Genomic DNA, 15,769 nt, shown 5'->3' with positions numbered 1-15,769 from the left:
TATAATATAAATATAAATATAAAATATATATAAATATATAAATATAGAATATAAATATATATTTATTTATATAATAAATATAATAATTGGGATTATTATATAAAATATAAATATAAAATTGGGAATATAAAATATAAAAATTGGGATACTTATTATCTATGAAGACAATATATTTAGTATTCTTTTTCATACTAAGTATTCAAAATACATTGTATATTTTATACTTTTAGCACATTTCAGTTCAGACTAACCACATTTCTAGTACTCCAATATCCACATGCAGCTACTGGCTACAGTACTGGACAGTGGAGCTCCAGATAATTTCTTCAACTCCATTCTAAAGATATATGAAACATTTCAGCAGCACTTTCAAGGATGTATTCGGCAATTTTTTTTTTTTTTAAGATTTGAGAGAGAGAGAGCATATGTGGGGAGAGCAAAGCAGGAGGGGCAGAGGGAGGGGGAGAGAGAATCTCATGCAGACTCCACCTTGATCGCGGAGTCCCACTCAGTCCTCAATCTCATGACCTTGAGATCATGACATGAGCCAAAACCAAGAGTCAGACAGAGGCTTAATTGACTGGGCCACCCAGGTGTCCCTTGGCAATTCTTCTTCTCAGAAAGGTGTTGAATCACTTGAGGTTTTACTTCAAAACCTGAATACATTAATTAGGCCTACTGAATTTTTATAATATAGTATATCAGTGCACAGAAAGTAGAAGTGCGAAGTATTTAAATTTGATTTTTCTCCATGAGTATTTTTACTGTTTCAGGATGTGAAATAATACCAAACTTTATTTAAATTTTGAAGTGGAATCCACAAGAATATATTCTCTGCGAACAATGTATAAAAAGCCTTCTGGGGGCGCCTGGGTGGCTCAGTCGTTAAGCGTCTGCCTTCGGCTCAGGTCATGATCCCAGGGTCCTGGGATCGAGCCCCGCATCGGGCTCCCTGCTCCGCGGGAAGCCTGTTTCTCCCTCTCCCCCTGCTTGTGATCCTGCTCTCACTGTGTCTCTCTGTCAAATAAATAAAAAAATCTTTAAAAAAAAAAAAAAAAAAAAAAAAAAGCCTTCTGAATTTTGAAGATCTGTGATGACTTAGGTTGGAAATGGAGAATCAAGGAATCACAGGAAATTATTAGTATTATAGATCAACAATAGGTGGCTGAATAAGATAAATCATCTTTGTTGCATTGTTCAGTTTTTTGAGCTAACATAGTTAAGAAAATTACTTTATATACTGCAAGCCCTATATAGGGGTATCCAGTGTTTGAGCAACTTAGAGCTTCCAGTAATTTTACAGGAGGAAATGGGAGGTTGTATTTAAGTAGGCAGTCACTAGAAAATTCCAAGGTTTGAATACTGACTTCTCTAAATTCAAATTCAAGCACAGGTCTTGTATCCAGTCTAATACTTCCAAGTTTTCATAAAAAGAATTAAGGCGAGAGCTGTAACATGTATGTTTTCCTATCTCACAGTCAGATGCTAGCACAAAGTAGGTGCGGAGTTGATGAAATCATAGTTGGAATTTTGGCAGATAAAAAGAATGAAGGACTGAGTTTTTGCAAAAGAGTGATTGTGGAATCCAAGCCTGGTAAAAAGGGAAGTCATAAGCAGAATGAGATTGCAATGAAAAAAACACTAGTGGGGTCACAGGATTTAATGGGGTTGAAGGAGTGTAGAGCTGTAAAACTGTAAAGAGGTGGAAAGTAGGAGATGCTTGAAATCAAGACTTCAGAAGTTTATAGTATTTGGTGAATACCAGGTCTGGGTCTCATGATGGGAGTAGGTGGCTGAGATGGAGACTAGGCTCGCTGCAGGTGAGAAGTTACGGAACTAAAAGGGCGTTTTGGAAATTAAGTCATTAAGAATGTTTTAAGCAGTGGTAGGGGTTAAATAAGCGAGATGCTATATAATCTTAAGTAAGAAAGAGGAAGTAACCAGGAAGTGGGGTGGATCATGTATTCTATGTCAGTAGTTCTCAACTGTGGCCAGTTTGCACCAGAGGGGACACAGGGAATGTCTGGAGACATTTTTGGTTGCCACAATTGAGGGGTGTATGCATGTGCTTTACTGGCCACCTTGTGAAGAGAGGCCAAGGATGCTTCTAAACATCCTACAATGCACAGAACAGCTTCTCTCTTACAACAAAGATTTATCTGGTTCCATATGTCAACAGTGCCGAGGTTGGGAAACTGCTTTAGGCGGATGCACCACAATCACGGTATGTTGGTTGAAAAAACAAGCTGAGAACTATCAATCCAGTAAATATTGTTTCTACTTAAATTGAATAGTTTAAGGGAAAAAGACACATTAAAAATATCCATTCATTCATTTACTCAATCAACAAACAGGCTGCATTTCTACTTAACAGGGCATCACTGTTACAGGTTTTTAAGATTCATCAGTGAACATAAAGATCCCTGTCCTGAGATTAAGAATTCCTCATATCAGTGAGATCATAACATGTCTTTCTCTGATTGACTTATTACTTTGCTTAGCATAATAACCTCTAGTTCCATCCACATCGTAATCTCAGGAAACAAACTGGGGGTTGCTGGAGTGGTGGAGGGTGGGAGGGATGGGGTGGCTGGGTGATAGACATTGGGGAGGGTATGTGCTATGGTGAGTGCTGTGAACTGTGTAAGACTGTTGAATCACAGACCTGTACCTCTGAAACAAATAATACATTATATGTTAAAAAAAATAAAATAAAAAGAAGATAGTAGGAACAGAAAAATGAAGGCGGGAATCGGAGGGGGAGACGAACCATGAGACACTATGGACTCTGAGAAACTGAGGGTTCTGGGGGCGGGATGGGTTAGCCTGGTGATGGGTATTAAAGAGGGCACGTACTGAATGGAGCACTGGGTGTTATAACGCAAACAATGAATCACGGAACACTACATCAAAAACTAATGATGTAATGTATGGTGACTAACATAACATAATAAAATTAAAAAAAATCCATGAAAATCTTTATTCTTAATACCTGTGTCTTAAAAGTTTTCTTTATGCATTTTGATAATTATCTAAATCCTCTAAGAATACATTAGCAATTAAAAAAAAAAAGATCCCTGTCCTTGGATGCCTCTTGTTTAAGCAGAGACAGAGAGCTATAAATGTAGATGGTCTGTTAGAAAGTGGTGTTATAGAAGAGAGATTAAGGATATTGGGAGTGCTGGGGAATGAAGGACAAAGGGTAGACTGCAGTTTTAAATCAGGTCTCACTGGGATGATGTCTGGACAGATTTAAGAGATGAGAGAATATAATGAATGTGTGTTGCCCTCAAAATATAGTTTTGGTTTGCATTCACTTCACAGGAAAGGGGTAAAGTGGGTTGTGCTTGATTTCTGCCCTAAATGAGCTTCGTGATGAACTAACATCTTGGAAATGATAGAAAAACGAAGACAGCAAATACAAGACAGTAATTTTGCTCTATACTCTTTGTTCCTGTTTTGATCTTTTGTCATTATGGGAAAAACAGGTTAATGATTAGCTGTTATTTTCCACCTGTGCTCCACATTTGCTCCTTCTCAGAAAACAGTTACACAGGAACCTGGATTAAGCAGTGAAATGATGAAATGGGTTTAGAGTAAACAACCGAGAGTGGTGGGGTCAGAGAATAGGAAAAGGTAAACTTACAGAAAGGGATAATGATTAGGAAGAAAGGCTTGCAGTATCTCTGTTTACCTTCCCTGCTGACAGTTCTGTTTCCAACAGCTTACTAGCTCTCTGCCTCTCAGGTATGGTAACAGCACAAGGAGCTATGCTGTTCGGGTTGGGGATTATCATACTTTGGTGCCAGAAGAATTTGAAGAAGAAATTGGAGTTCAGCAGATTGTGATTCATCGGGAGTATCGACCTGACAGCAGTGACTATGACATCGCCCTGGTTCGATTAGAAGGACCAGAAGAGCAGTGTGTTAGATTTAGCAGCCACGTTTTGCCGGCCTGTTTGCCACTCCGTAGAGAGAGGCCACAGAAAACCGCCTCCAATTGTTACATAACAGGATGGGGAGACACAGGTAATGTAGATAATACAAAGGACAGGTGAGACCTGGGCACGTTCTTGTGTCTGGGATTATCAATACTTTTGGGTGTACAATGGGAATGAAAATCTTAAATGGGTTCAGGCTTAGTTGTTTGGAAATTCTGCCAAGTGTGTGATGCACGCATGTAATTTGGATTCATATCCTGAGGGTACTGTTGGTTAGTTATTATTATTAGCACAAATTGACAGAACTCAATTGCCTTATGGGGTAGAGAATCCTGTACTTTCAGTTCCACAGACTAGTAAGGAGACAGAGGAATGGATTTTTCATTTTTAAGACCCTACTCCAACACTTGGGCCTGGCTGGCTATATTTAAAAAAACTTTTTTTAAGATTTGTCAGAGAAAAAGCACAAGCAGGGGGAGCAGCAGGCAGAGCAGACAAAGGGAGAAGCAGGAGCCTGATGTGGGCTTGATCCCAGGACCCCGGGATCATGACCTGAGCCGAGGGCAGACGCTTAACTGACTGAGCCATCCAGGTGTCCCAACCCCCCTTTTAAAGACTTTTGTCAGAGTGGCTATATTTTTAAAAGCTTTCCCGGAGGACTCTGATTTAACTACACCAGCAAAGGGCCTTGGTGTTTGATGGCCTTGCTTTCTCTGTAATGAAGGCCACTATCAAACTCAATTTTATGGAGAATCCCTAAATATAGAACAGACAAAAGAGAGCCACTATGAAGTGGAGATCCAACCCACTTTTCCCCCTTCATCCCACCCTCCCAACTCCCAAGCTAGAGCAAGATGTTCATCTTATAGTCTTCTCAGGCAAACAATTTTCTGGATTGCCTTGCTATAGAATTAAATCAGTGTACTTCAGCTAGTGCTTGTTCAGGATGGTCCTTGAAAAAAGATGTAGGTCTCACCTAGACTGGGTGCTTGATTCACAAATGGCTATTGAATAAGAAGTGATAGGTTGACTGCTCTCCATTAAAAATGATCAACACTGATCATTGTACTCTTGAAAAGAACATCAAAAAATATTTCTACATGTGATAATTACAATGTTTTATTTTGTAAATGTTTGTGTTCATCACACACTGCACAAAATATAGGCTTTATACTTGCATCATTTCATAGCTGCATAAAGACAAAATATCTGCTATAGATATACTGAAAAGGCATATAACTGACCAATCCTGAGATAAACCAAGAAAACATTTTCTGGATGATACAATAATCAGATCAGAGTAAATGCCTTCTCTGTACACCATGTGGATCTATGAGGCAAATAGAGTCTCTGAGGAGGCTTAATTATATCCATTACAACTCATGAGGGAAGGTTCATTTACCTTCCTTTAGACAGAAACAGAAATTAAGTTAACAGAAATGACAAAGTCAACTTTACACAGTTTTATTAGGAGTTATTCCAAATGAGTAAATAGGGTGCAAGAAAAACAATGGAATTTAGATCCAAGAAAAGGCTCGTGGAGACTATCAATTATACATTTTAGCCACTGATCAATGAGTGGCTTGCCAGTGTAGAGTACACAAACCTCAAATGCTCAAACTTAGGCCTGTTTGGTATATAGTAATGTTTTGCTCCATTCTTGTGAAATGCCATGCTTCTATTTAGAGTGGTTCTTGCCACTTTATGTCCTTCTATACCATTTATCACTCGTCTAAACTACACTAGATCACAATATGGCTTTTATTTTCAAGATTATATGTTCATTTAACTGTTAAATGTTTTCTGTAAGGTCTTTAGCTGGCATCTAATTCAGATTATTTGGTCCGACTAGGACGAGCCTATTCAAGAACTCTACAACAAGCAGCCATCCCCCTACTTCCCAAGAGGTTTTGTGAAGAACGTTATAAGGGTCGGTTTACAGGAAGAATGCTCTGTGCTGGGAATCTACATGAACACAAACGTGTTGACAGCTGCCAGGGAGACAGCGGAGGACCACTCATGTGTGTTCGGGCAGGAGAGAGTTGGGTTGTATATGGGATAACCTCCTGGGGGCATGGCTGTGGAGCCAAGGATTCACCTGGTGTCTATACCAAAGTCTCAGCCTTTGTACCTTGGATAAAAAGTGTCACCAAATTGTAATTCTTCATGGAAACCTGAAGAGAAAATATGTTGGAAAATTTTCAACCTCTACATTAGCACTCAGCCAGAGATGCCAACTGATAGGGATGAGAGCCATGTTTCTGCTTTTGTGTTGTGATTAAATCATGTACACCATTGCTGCTTGAGAAATTTGTGATGTGAACATTCTTTGTTAGATACCTCAGTGTGGTACTAATTATTCTTGATTAGCATTGTTTATTCTCAGCACTCTCCAGAGATTACTGTATATCAATTGTGCAATAAGCCTGTTTTTATTCTTTTGGATTAAGAGTCTATAATTGAATCAATACTCTTTATTACACTTAAGTGGTACTGTGTAATTAAGCTCAGATTTTCTTCAAAAGGCTGAGAAATTTCCACACTGACTCTCTGTAGCCTTTGACAAGTGAGGAAGTCAAGGCCCCAAAAGGTTAAGGAATCCATTATAAACCTAGACTGGAATAGGATCAGTCACAATACATTCCTGAATAAAGCCTTTGTACCATGCACTATAGCAACACATTCTAGTTACCTAGCGAAATTTGGAATACCTGATAGTAAAGAATGCCTTCAAGTTCTTGGGTTATACAACCTCATTTATCCACCTTATTTGTTAACATCCTCTAGCAGTTACTTTCGGCTTGATAAAATTTTTCCTTGGCATCGTGCCATTTGCTCTACCATGACTTAAGAGTGCCATCTATTGCAACTTTCTTATAATGACTAAAACATGTAGATTTCCACTATCCTGTCCCAGCTAATAAAAGACACTATTAAAAATGCTTTCTCTGCTTACGTAGTGGGGAAAAAAAAAAAACCTCTAAAATATCTTATTTGTTCCAACTGATTTAATTCATACTCCAGCTATGTGCTAGGCACTGCGTTAAGTGGCTATGTGCCTCACTGACAATTTACAAAAGGCTGGTAAAATTTTACAGTATCCCTAGCTTTCAAATTGTCAAACAGACTCAGAGGCCAAGGTAAGCCAGTGGGATCTGAACTTCAGAATAGGTGCCCCAGTACTGACAATGTTATTTTCCCCCTCTACTGCCGTCTAGTCATTTATGCCCTTTGGCTATTTTCCCAACCCAATAAGGGACAACTGCTTACTATGGACTCTTTCAGGACGTTCCTGATAGCAATGCAAAATCTTTGCCCAAACATAAAAGGCATGCCCCTCAGGCCTTAGGTGGTTTAAATAGTTTTTGTATATCCAAGAAATAGACGCGCATAAAGACAGGTGAAGAGGTCAGTGTGAACTTTAGGATCAGTTAAGCCTCTTCAAAGGCTAAATCCACATGAAGGAGACTTCACTACTTTCCCTACTCCATCTACTTGCAACCTTTTTGTAAATCCTGAGCTTTGTAAAAAACTGGTGCTAACATAAAGGTGCTTTATACTTTACAAAATTGCAATGCTATATCACTCATAACATTAAAACTTTTCTAAAAGCTCAAGATTTTTGATAAAGGAAAAACTTTTCAAGCATTTACATCTACAGAAGGTGACAGAGCTACACAGTGCACACCTGCACAAGGGCTTGAAAAAAAAGTGCAATACAGGAAATTTATCTCTACTGAAACTTCGCACAGGCCACCTTTCTAATTAAACTATAGTGCAGATGCAAGCAACATTTATATTGAAATTTTAATAGACCAGAGGTTGGGACACTTTAAAACAGCTAACAGGCAGCCTATACAGTTTGCTCAAACTTGAATAGAATACTTGGTTCATAATATGTCTTTATTATAGCTCTTTTCTTGTTAAGCGTTAAGTGTGAATTTTAAACGACACAAGTGTTCAGTGCACATTTGTGTGAATAAAGTACATAGTTGTTCATCTTGTATAGTAGCCTTAATCTTTTGTGTGGTATAAAATGACTGTGCTGTCCCTTAGGGGTACCCGCCTTTAATGCTGTTTCTCTCCAAATACTGTAGTACCTTACACCAATAATCATGGATACTACTTCCATACCAGCTCTTACCAGAAGTAGTAGTCTGTTACTTATTATTTGTCGTAACAAATACCTTTCCACTTCCTTTTTAGTCAGAGAACACGGACTCTCCAGATGAATCAAGCATTTTATTTAATTACAGCAAGCAAGGAAGTGCTCACTTACTCTCTACTTAAACGCCATAGTTAGGCAAAAACATTCAGACCTATATTGAAAACACCACGCTGATAAAGTTTCCAGAACATTATTTGCCACTCAATACCCAAGCTGTTGAGATTGAAGATCCCCTTTTGGCAGTGCACCACAGGATTCTAAACAAACAGGACTTCACCCATATCACCTTAATTTCTTGATTATCTGCAAGAGAAGAAAACCACCTTTATAAAACTCTGATCTGTGTACTTACATCAGTGTTGAGATCTTAGCAACTATTTGTTACTTTCTATTTAGCTATTAACCTCTTTCAAATTACAAAGTAACAGCAAGAAGGGGCCAATTCTGGCATTCCAATTCCTTAGCACGAAGGGTTTCAGTACTAAGGGTTTCACTAACTACGACATATGAATAAAGAGGAACCTACCATGTCATGTTTTCTATCATCCATCGCAACAGTTAGTTCAGCCTCCTGGAAACATTTGAACGATAGTTAAATGTGTGCCCAATAACCCAGCACCCTCCAGGTTTTCAAAAGTGAGGAATGTTACTTGTGCAAGTCAGAATCTGATACCAATTAAATGGTGACAGCTTTGCCAATAAACAAGAATATGCTCTTCCATGGCTAGGAAGGGAGACTGCCACAGCTGACAGGTCCCAAAGATACATGGAGATCCACAATCCCAGAACAGATGAGCATGCACAACCAGACACTACTCACCTTCTGGATCTAAATGGGGGAGTATCAGGATGCGGTGTTACTATTTAACAGTGGCGGAGTAGATTCAAGATGGCTACTTGACACCGACAGCGGGTTTCGCGACCTTTGCCGGAGGGCCACGAGCCGTGCGCGCTCGGCTTCAGGCTCGCCACCCAGGGCTGCACGTGGCCGCCTCGTGACCTCATGCACACCTAAGGCCCCTCAGGTTTTCGAACCAAGAGGTTTTCAAAGCGGACGTGGACCTACCGCTACAAGTCTCTTGAAACTCCTGCATTTTAACTAAGCCAAAAAGTTCTGCCCCAATTACCACCTTAGTGCACAAAACGCGACACCGTACCTTAACCTCAGAGCCTAAACCCGACGCTTCCCGGATGTAAAAGGCCGCGTCCCTCGGCGCACGCTCTCTTATAAGGCTGGTGACGCTATTCCGGGGAAGCGCCGCGAGGGGCGGGGCCCACGCGATTTTTCCTTCGCTCTGCCCTTCACGGCCCCTCCACGGTTCCACCCCTTCCCGATGGCCCCTCCCACCTCTCAGAGTTTGCTCCACCTCCCCCGCCCATCCTGGGGACGGGGCGGCTCACCAGCCCTTTGATTCTGACGCACGCGCCTACAGGGGAGGCAGAAAGTTCTCGCGATACTAGGGAATCCTGATGCTCGTGGTGTCCGGCCGACTGGGAAGGTGAAGTTTTTGTTTCCTGGTTACTTTAGGGTAGTTAAATTTTGAGGTTGCCATAGTTACCGAAACACCAAATTATATAGTTCTCCGCTTCTAAACCTTTAGGTAGGTTAATATATATGGAACTAGCTGATTTTTTGTCTATTAATGAACTATACGGGACTTAAGTCTTCCGTTGGAATTGCTGTTCCTGAAGCTCAGGTGTCAGTGATCTGCAGTCATTTAAAAAAGTTTTTTTTTTTTTCTGGTCTAATCTCTTAGTATTTACACTCATTACTGAAAGCCTCGCCGAAAGATTCTGTAAACACAAGTTTAGAAAAAGCAAAGGACATTAGCCGGAAGAGCATACGGGAGACCCATTCACGTGTGTTGCTGATCATTGCCCGCGTTGCAGACTGACCCAGTGTTGTTTTTCCCTATCTGGCCGCAGCTGGGCTCCGCTGACTCTTGAGAGTGGGCGCCTGCGTCTTAACCTCCCTGCTGTACCTTCGAGGGTTTAATTAAAGAAATAATAGAGCTACCCCTTGTAAAATGGAATTAAAAATGTTTAGGAATACTTTTAGTCCTAGACATGTGCTTATTAACTGCCATTACATTTATGTCCTATTTTCCCTTGTCCTCTCATATGAAGCAAAAGGGAGGTTCGAGGCGACGTTTTTACTTAGTAGTGGACCATTTGGGAAGGTATGTCGCCGCAGGTGCTGTCAGGAAAAATGGTATCAAGAGGCCTGGTGAATAAAGTGCCACAGTAGAGATCTACAGAATCTTCATGAAATCCCTACATACTGTTCTGGGGGAAATAATTTAATTAGTAAGAGCAAAAATTGCTGTTATGGTTAGCGTCGGAATGACAAGTTTATAGGAAATAAATTTTAACTTGAAAGAACTAAAGTTTCTGAGGCTCACCTCTCACCCTTTCTTTTTCTTCATCTTATTCCATCTCACTAATGAACGGAAGATACTATTCAATAACAAAGTTTAAATACCAAATCACAGTGGAGAGTTTTGCCAAATTGGATTTCATTTAGAATCTCTAACCATCTGTATTACTTTGCAAAGGCTGTCCTAACAAAATGCCACAGATTGGGTGGCTTCAACAACAGAAATTTATTTTTTCACAATTCTGGAGACGAACTCTGAGATCAGGGTGTCCACAGGTTTGTTTTTAGACCTTCCGTGGCCTGTAGATGGCTCTCTCCTCCCTGTAGCTTCACATCCTTTACCCTCTAGCTTCTGTATCCCAATCTCTTTTTAAAAGAACACAGTCAGGGGCGCCTGGGTGGCTCAGTTGGTTACGCGACTGCCTTTGGCTCAGGTCATGATCCTGGAGACCCGGAATCGAGTCCCGCATCGGGCTCCCGGCTCAGCAGGGAGTCTGCTTCTCCCTCTGACCCTCCCCCCTCTCATGTGCACTCTCTCTCATTCTCTCTCTCAAATAAATAAAATCTTAAAAAAAAAAAAAAGAACACAGTCATTTTAGATTAGGGCCTTGCTAATGACCTCATTTAACCTTAATTGCAACTTTAAAGATCTTGTCTCCAAATACTGCCTTATTCTGAGGTATTGGCAGTTAGGACTTCAACATGGGGATGCATATATCTTTTTTGATTTAGTGTTTTTGTTTTCTTCAGATAAATACCCAGAAGTGGAATTGCTGGATCATATGTAATTCTATTTTTAATTTTTTGAGGAACCTCCATAGTGAGGAGCCTCCATACTTTTCCAAGCGGCTGGATGAATTTGCATTCTCATCAACAGAAAACAGGGTTTTCTTTTCTCCACATCCTCGCTAACACTTGTTATTTCTTGTTTTTTGTTTTTTTAATACTAGCCATTCTGATTGGGATGAGATGATATCTCATTGTGATTTTGATTTACATTTCTCTGATTATTAGTGATGTTGAGGATCTTTTCATGTGTCTGTTGGCCATCTTTATGTCTTCATTGGAAAAATGTCTAGGGGCTCCTAGGTGGCTCAGTCGGTTAAGAGTCTGCCTTCACTCAGGTCATGATTTCGGGGTCCTGGGATCGAGCCCCACATTGGGCTCCCTGCTCAGCACAGAGTTTGCTTCTCTCCCTCTCTCTGCTGCTCCCCCTGCTTGTGCTCTCTCACTTGCGCACGCTCTCTCTCAATTAAAAAAAAATAGTCTGTTTACATCCCCTGCCCATTTTTTAATTGGGTTGTTTAGTATTTTGCTGTTGAGTTGTATGAGTTGTTTATGTATTTTGGATATTAACCCATTATTAGATATATGATTTGCAAATAGTTTCTCCCATCCGGTAGGTTGACTTTTCATTTTGTTGAAAATTTCCTTTGCTCTGAAGAAGCTTTTTAGTTTGATGTAGTCCCACTTGCTTATTTTTAGAGTCAGATCCAAGGAATCATCACCGAGATCAATGTCAAGGAGCCTACCACCTATGTTTTTCCCTAGGAATTTTATGGTTTCAAGCTTACATTCAAGTCTTTAATCCATTTTGAGTTCATTTGTGTGTGGTGTAAGACAATAGTCCAGTTTCATTCTTTTACATGTGGCTGTCAAGTTTTTGTAGCACTATTTATTGAAGAGACTGTCCTTTCCCATTGTATATTCTTGGCTCCTTTGTTGTAAATTAATTGACCATATATGCATGGATTTATTTTTGGGCTCTCTGTTCTGTTCCATTGATCAATGTGTCCGTTTTGTTTATTTTTTTTAAAGATTTATTTATTTATTATAGAGGGGGGAGGAGCAGAGGGAGAGAGAGAATCTCAGGCAGACTCCCAACTGAGCATGGAGCCCAATGCTGTGCTAGATCTCACAACCCTGAGATCATGAGATACCTGAACCAAAATCAAGAGTTGGTTGCTTAACCAGCTGAGCCACCTAGATGCCCCTCAGTGTGTCTATTTTTATGCCAATATCTTACTGTTTTAATTACTATAGCTTTGTAATATAGTTAGCAACCATGGAGCATGATGTCTCTAGCTTTGTTCTTCTTTCTCAAGATTGCTTTGGCTATTTGGGGTCTTTTATAGTTCCATGCAAATTTTAGCATTGTTTGCTTTATTTCTGTGAAAAATGCCATTGGAATTTTGACAGGGATTGTATTGAATCTGTAGATTGCTTTGCATATTATGGACATTTAAACAGTATTCTTCCAATCAATGAGTGCAGAATATCTTTCCATTTACTTATATCATTTTCAATTTCTTTCATCAGTGTTTTATAGTTTTCAGCATACAGGTTTTTCACCTTCTTCATTAAATTTATTTCTAACTATTTTATTCTTTTTGATGCAATTGTAGATGGAATTGTTTTCTTAATATCTCTTTGTGATAGTTCATTATTAATGTATAGAAGTACACTTGATTTTTATGTAGTGATTTTGTATCCTGCAACTTTACTGAATTCATTTCTTCTAACAGGTTTTTTTTTTTTTTTTTGGGTGGAGTTATTGGGTTTTCTATATGTAATACCATGTCATCTGCAATTAGTGACAGTTTTACTTTTTCCTTTCCAATTTGGATGCCTTTTATTTCTTTTTCTTACCTAATTGCTCTGGCTAGGACTTCCAATTCTATGTTGAATAAAAGTGGTGAGAGTGAGCATCCTTTCTTGTTCCTGATCTTAGAGGAAGAGCTTTTACCTTTTCACCATTGAATATGATATTAGCTGTGGGCTTGTCATATATGGCCTTTACTATGTTGACATATGTTCCCTCTATACCTACTTCCCACTTTGTTCAGTTTTTAATCATAAATGGATGTTGAATTTTCATATATTTTCATGTGTCAAAATACTATTTAGTTTTGAATGCTTTGCTTGAATATCACTTGTTCTGTGAAACTTTTCATTACTCGAACTGAATTTGATTTCCTTTTTTGACAAACAATAGTACTTGGATTTTTCTTGTGGTATCTTTATTATAAACTCCTTGTGAAGGACTGTGTCTCTTATTTGAAGTGCCTATTAGAGTGACTTATATTAAATAAGCATGAAATTGCATTATCGAATGCTTTGAGGCAATCAGTATATGTTTTAAGGAATTGAGAAAGTTTTATATTTATTTTAAAAAGCTATTTTTCACCGGGAGGTGGAGTTTGATCCCCCTTCTCTCCCCCAACACCAAGTTGAGTATGGGTTGTATTTGGAGACTTGCTTTCAAAGGGTAGGGTAAGGCAAGAAGGGGAAAGTATAACTGTACAGTGGAGAAATATAGCAAACACTACCTAGACCAGGTGATCAATAGTAACATGAGTGAGAAGTCATAATGATAGTGTATACTGTGATAAGATGTGATGAAAACATTTCACCTCCTTTGCATTATTCTTCCCCAAAGCCCTAACCCTAGTCAAACTGTGAGAAAAAATATCAGACAAAATCAAATTGATGGACAGTCTACAAATTACCTAATCAGTACTCAAAATTGTCATGGTCTTGAAAAACAAGAGAAGTCTTTGAAACTGTCACACCAGAGGAGATGACACATAATGCCTAAATGTAATGTGGTATCCTGGCTGGGAACCTCAAGCAGAAAAAGGACATTAATGGAAAACTAGTGAAATCTGAATAGAGTGTGAAATTTAGTTAATAGTAATGTGCCAGTGTTGGCTTCTTAGTTGTGACAGATGTATATGGTATTGTAGGACGTTAACAATAGGGGAAATTGGATGAGGGATACTCCTGTGTACTATTTTTTCAACTTTTCTGTAAACCTAAAACTATTTTAAAATGAAGCTTAATAAAAAAAGCAATCATAACTTTATAGTCTTTTATTTTTGTTTTAAGACAAGTTGTGCTTTAGTAATGGTTTCTATATCCTGTAAGTGTGAAATTTGTGGCTGAGGTGGTGATATTTCTAAATTTGTGGCCATTTGAGATCAAACCTAATGAATTTAGCCACTGTTTAAGCCAAATCTTTAAGACTTAGAATACTCAGTAGACATTATGTGGTAATATATAGAAATAAAAAAATTATTGTAAATAAAGGTTGATTTAAGGATTTTAAAGGTAGAATGCAAGGTAAGTTGTTAGAACTCATTTAATGATGGCAGGACAGTGCTTTAGTCTGCATTTGATACACTAAATGAAACAGTTCCTTATAGAATACTCATTCTTCAACTATGCTGCTTCTCCCTACTCTATTTCCTTTTTTCTTTTGTGGTTTTAATATAGGAACTATAGTAATCATCAGACAAGCAAAATTTAGCACAACTGCCCATCTCTCATGAATGTTGAAATGAGTGGGAGAAAAATATCAGCAAATGGCCTGTGAACATATTCTCATCTTAAGATACTCAGGGAACCTAAGCTTGCAGTTGGTTTGTACTAGCAATGCGATAGTGCTAAGAAAATTGTAGTAAAACTACAGTGTCTAGAAGAGAGGAGATGAGAAATCTCCCATATTTCTACTGGAATATTCTTTTTGGTTCTGAACACTTTGTTCAGTTGTTAAATATCTACAAGACTCTGTCAAATGTTTATTGAGTAGACATGGCCCTTGCCTCAAAACTCCAATGGAATTGAATAACATAATCAGCAATATCACCAAATTATTCAAAACTCAAAGCCTAGGAGTCAGCTTTGATTTCTCCCTTTCATTTTCAATTTTTAGTGTATTTCTATATCAGTTAATGTATTAGTTATCTATTGCTGTGTTTCAAATTAGCCTAAGCATTGTGGATTAAAACGATAAGCATTATCTCACACAATTTTTGTGGATCAGGAATCCAAGAACAGCCTGTCTTAGTGTATCTCATGAGGTTGCAGTCAGGATATTGACTGAGGCTGCAGGATCCTCTTCCAAGGTGGCTTGCTTACAAGCTTGGCAAGTTAATACTAATTGTTGGCAGGAGGTCTCATCCTCAGCTTGTGGATTTCCATTAGGCTGCTGGAGTGTCCTCATGATATGGCAGCTGGCTTCTCCCAAAGTGAGTGATCCAAGAGATGAAGTACCAATGATTTTATGACCTAGTCTGAGAAGTTAACATGGTATCACTTGTTAGAAGTAAGTTATTAATTCCAGCTCACACAAAAAGGAGAGAAATTAAACTCTCTTAAAGAGGGGAATATAAAAATTGGTTGACACAAGTTAAAACTGCCACAGTAAGAATGGGTGAGGTTGTGTTGCAGTTACAAACAATCTAAAATCTTTGTTGCTTAAAACAACAGGTGTTTCTTGTCA

The 15,769-nt window shown here is 38.8% G+C and overlaps 1 protein-coding gene, 2 long non-coding RNA genes and 1 other non-coding gene across 4 annotated transcripts in view; 2 read left to right on the top strand and 2 right to left on the bottom strand.

Moving 5' to 3' along the window:
- PRSS12 (serine protease 12) overlaps positions 1-8,067 on the top strand; it is a 77,395-nt gene extending 69,328 nt beyond the window's left edge. Inside the window, exons 12-13 of the mRNA XM_032401089.1 lie at positions 3,748-4,028; positions 5,793-8,067. Of these exons, the coding sequence (XP_032256980.1) occupies positions 3,748-4,028; positions 5,793-6,100 (589 nt within the window). The 3' untranslated portion in view covers positions 6,101-8,067. The remainder of the gene's footprint in view (positions 1-3,747; positions 4,029-5,792) is intronic.
- A 101-nt stretch (positions 8,068-8,168) lies between these two features.
- Positions 8,169-9,328, bottom strand: LOC116630252. The gene is made up of 3 exons (XR_004298900.1): positions 8,929-9,328; positions 8,635-8,679; positions 8,169-8,411 (listed from the first exon to the last, which is right to left on the bottom strand). It is a non-coding gene; the product is annotated as an uncharacterized LOC116630252 (long non-coding RNA).
- On the bottom strand, positions 8,750-8,880 carry LOC116630355. Its single transcript, XR_004298951.1, has one exon. It is a non-coding gene; the product is annotated as a small nucleolar RNA SNORA24 (small nucleolar RNA).
- A 195-nt stretch (positions 9,329-9,523) lies between the features above and the next one.
- The window catches only part of LOC116630249, a 192,677-nt gene continuing 186,431 nt past the window's right edge, over positions 9,524-15,769 (top strand). Inside the window, exon 1 of the long non-coding RNA XR_004298898.1 lies at positions 9,524-9,607. This is a non-coding gene — a long non-coding RNA (uncharacterized LOC116630249). The remainder of the gene's footprint in view (positions 9,608-15,769) is intronic.

The sequence above is a fragment of the Phoca vitulina genome, unplaced genomic scaffold, assembly GCF_004348235.1.
Source record: "Phoca vitulina isolate PV1807 unplaced genomic scaffold, GSC_HSeal_1.0 scaffold3, whole genome shotgun sequence".
Lineage (NCBI taxonomy): Eukaryota > Metazoa > Chordata > Mammalia > Carnivora > Phocidae > Phoca > Phoca vitulina.
This window is presented reverse-complemented; position numbering and strand designations above follow the sequence as displayed.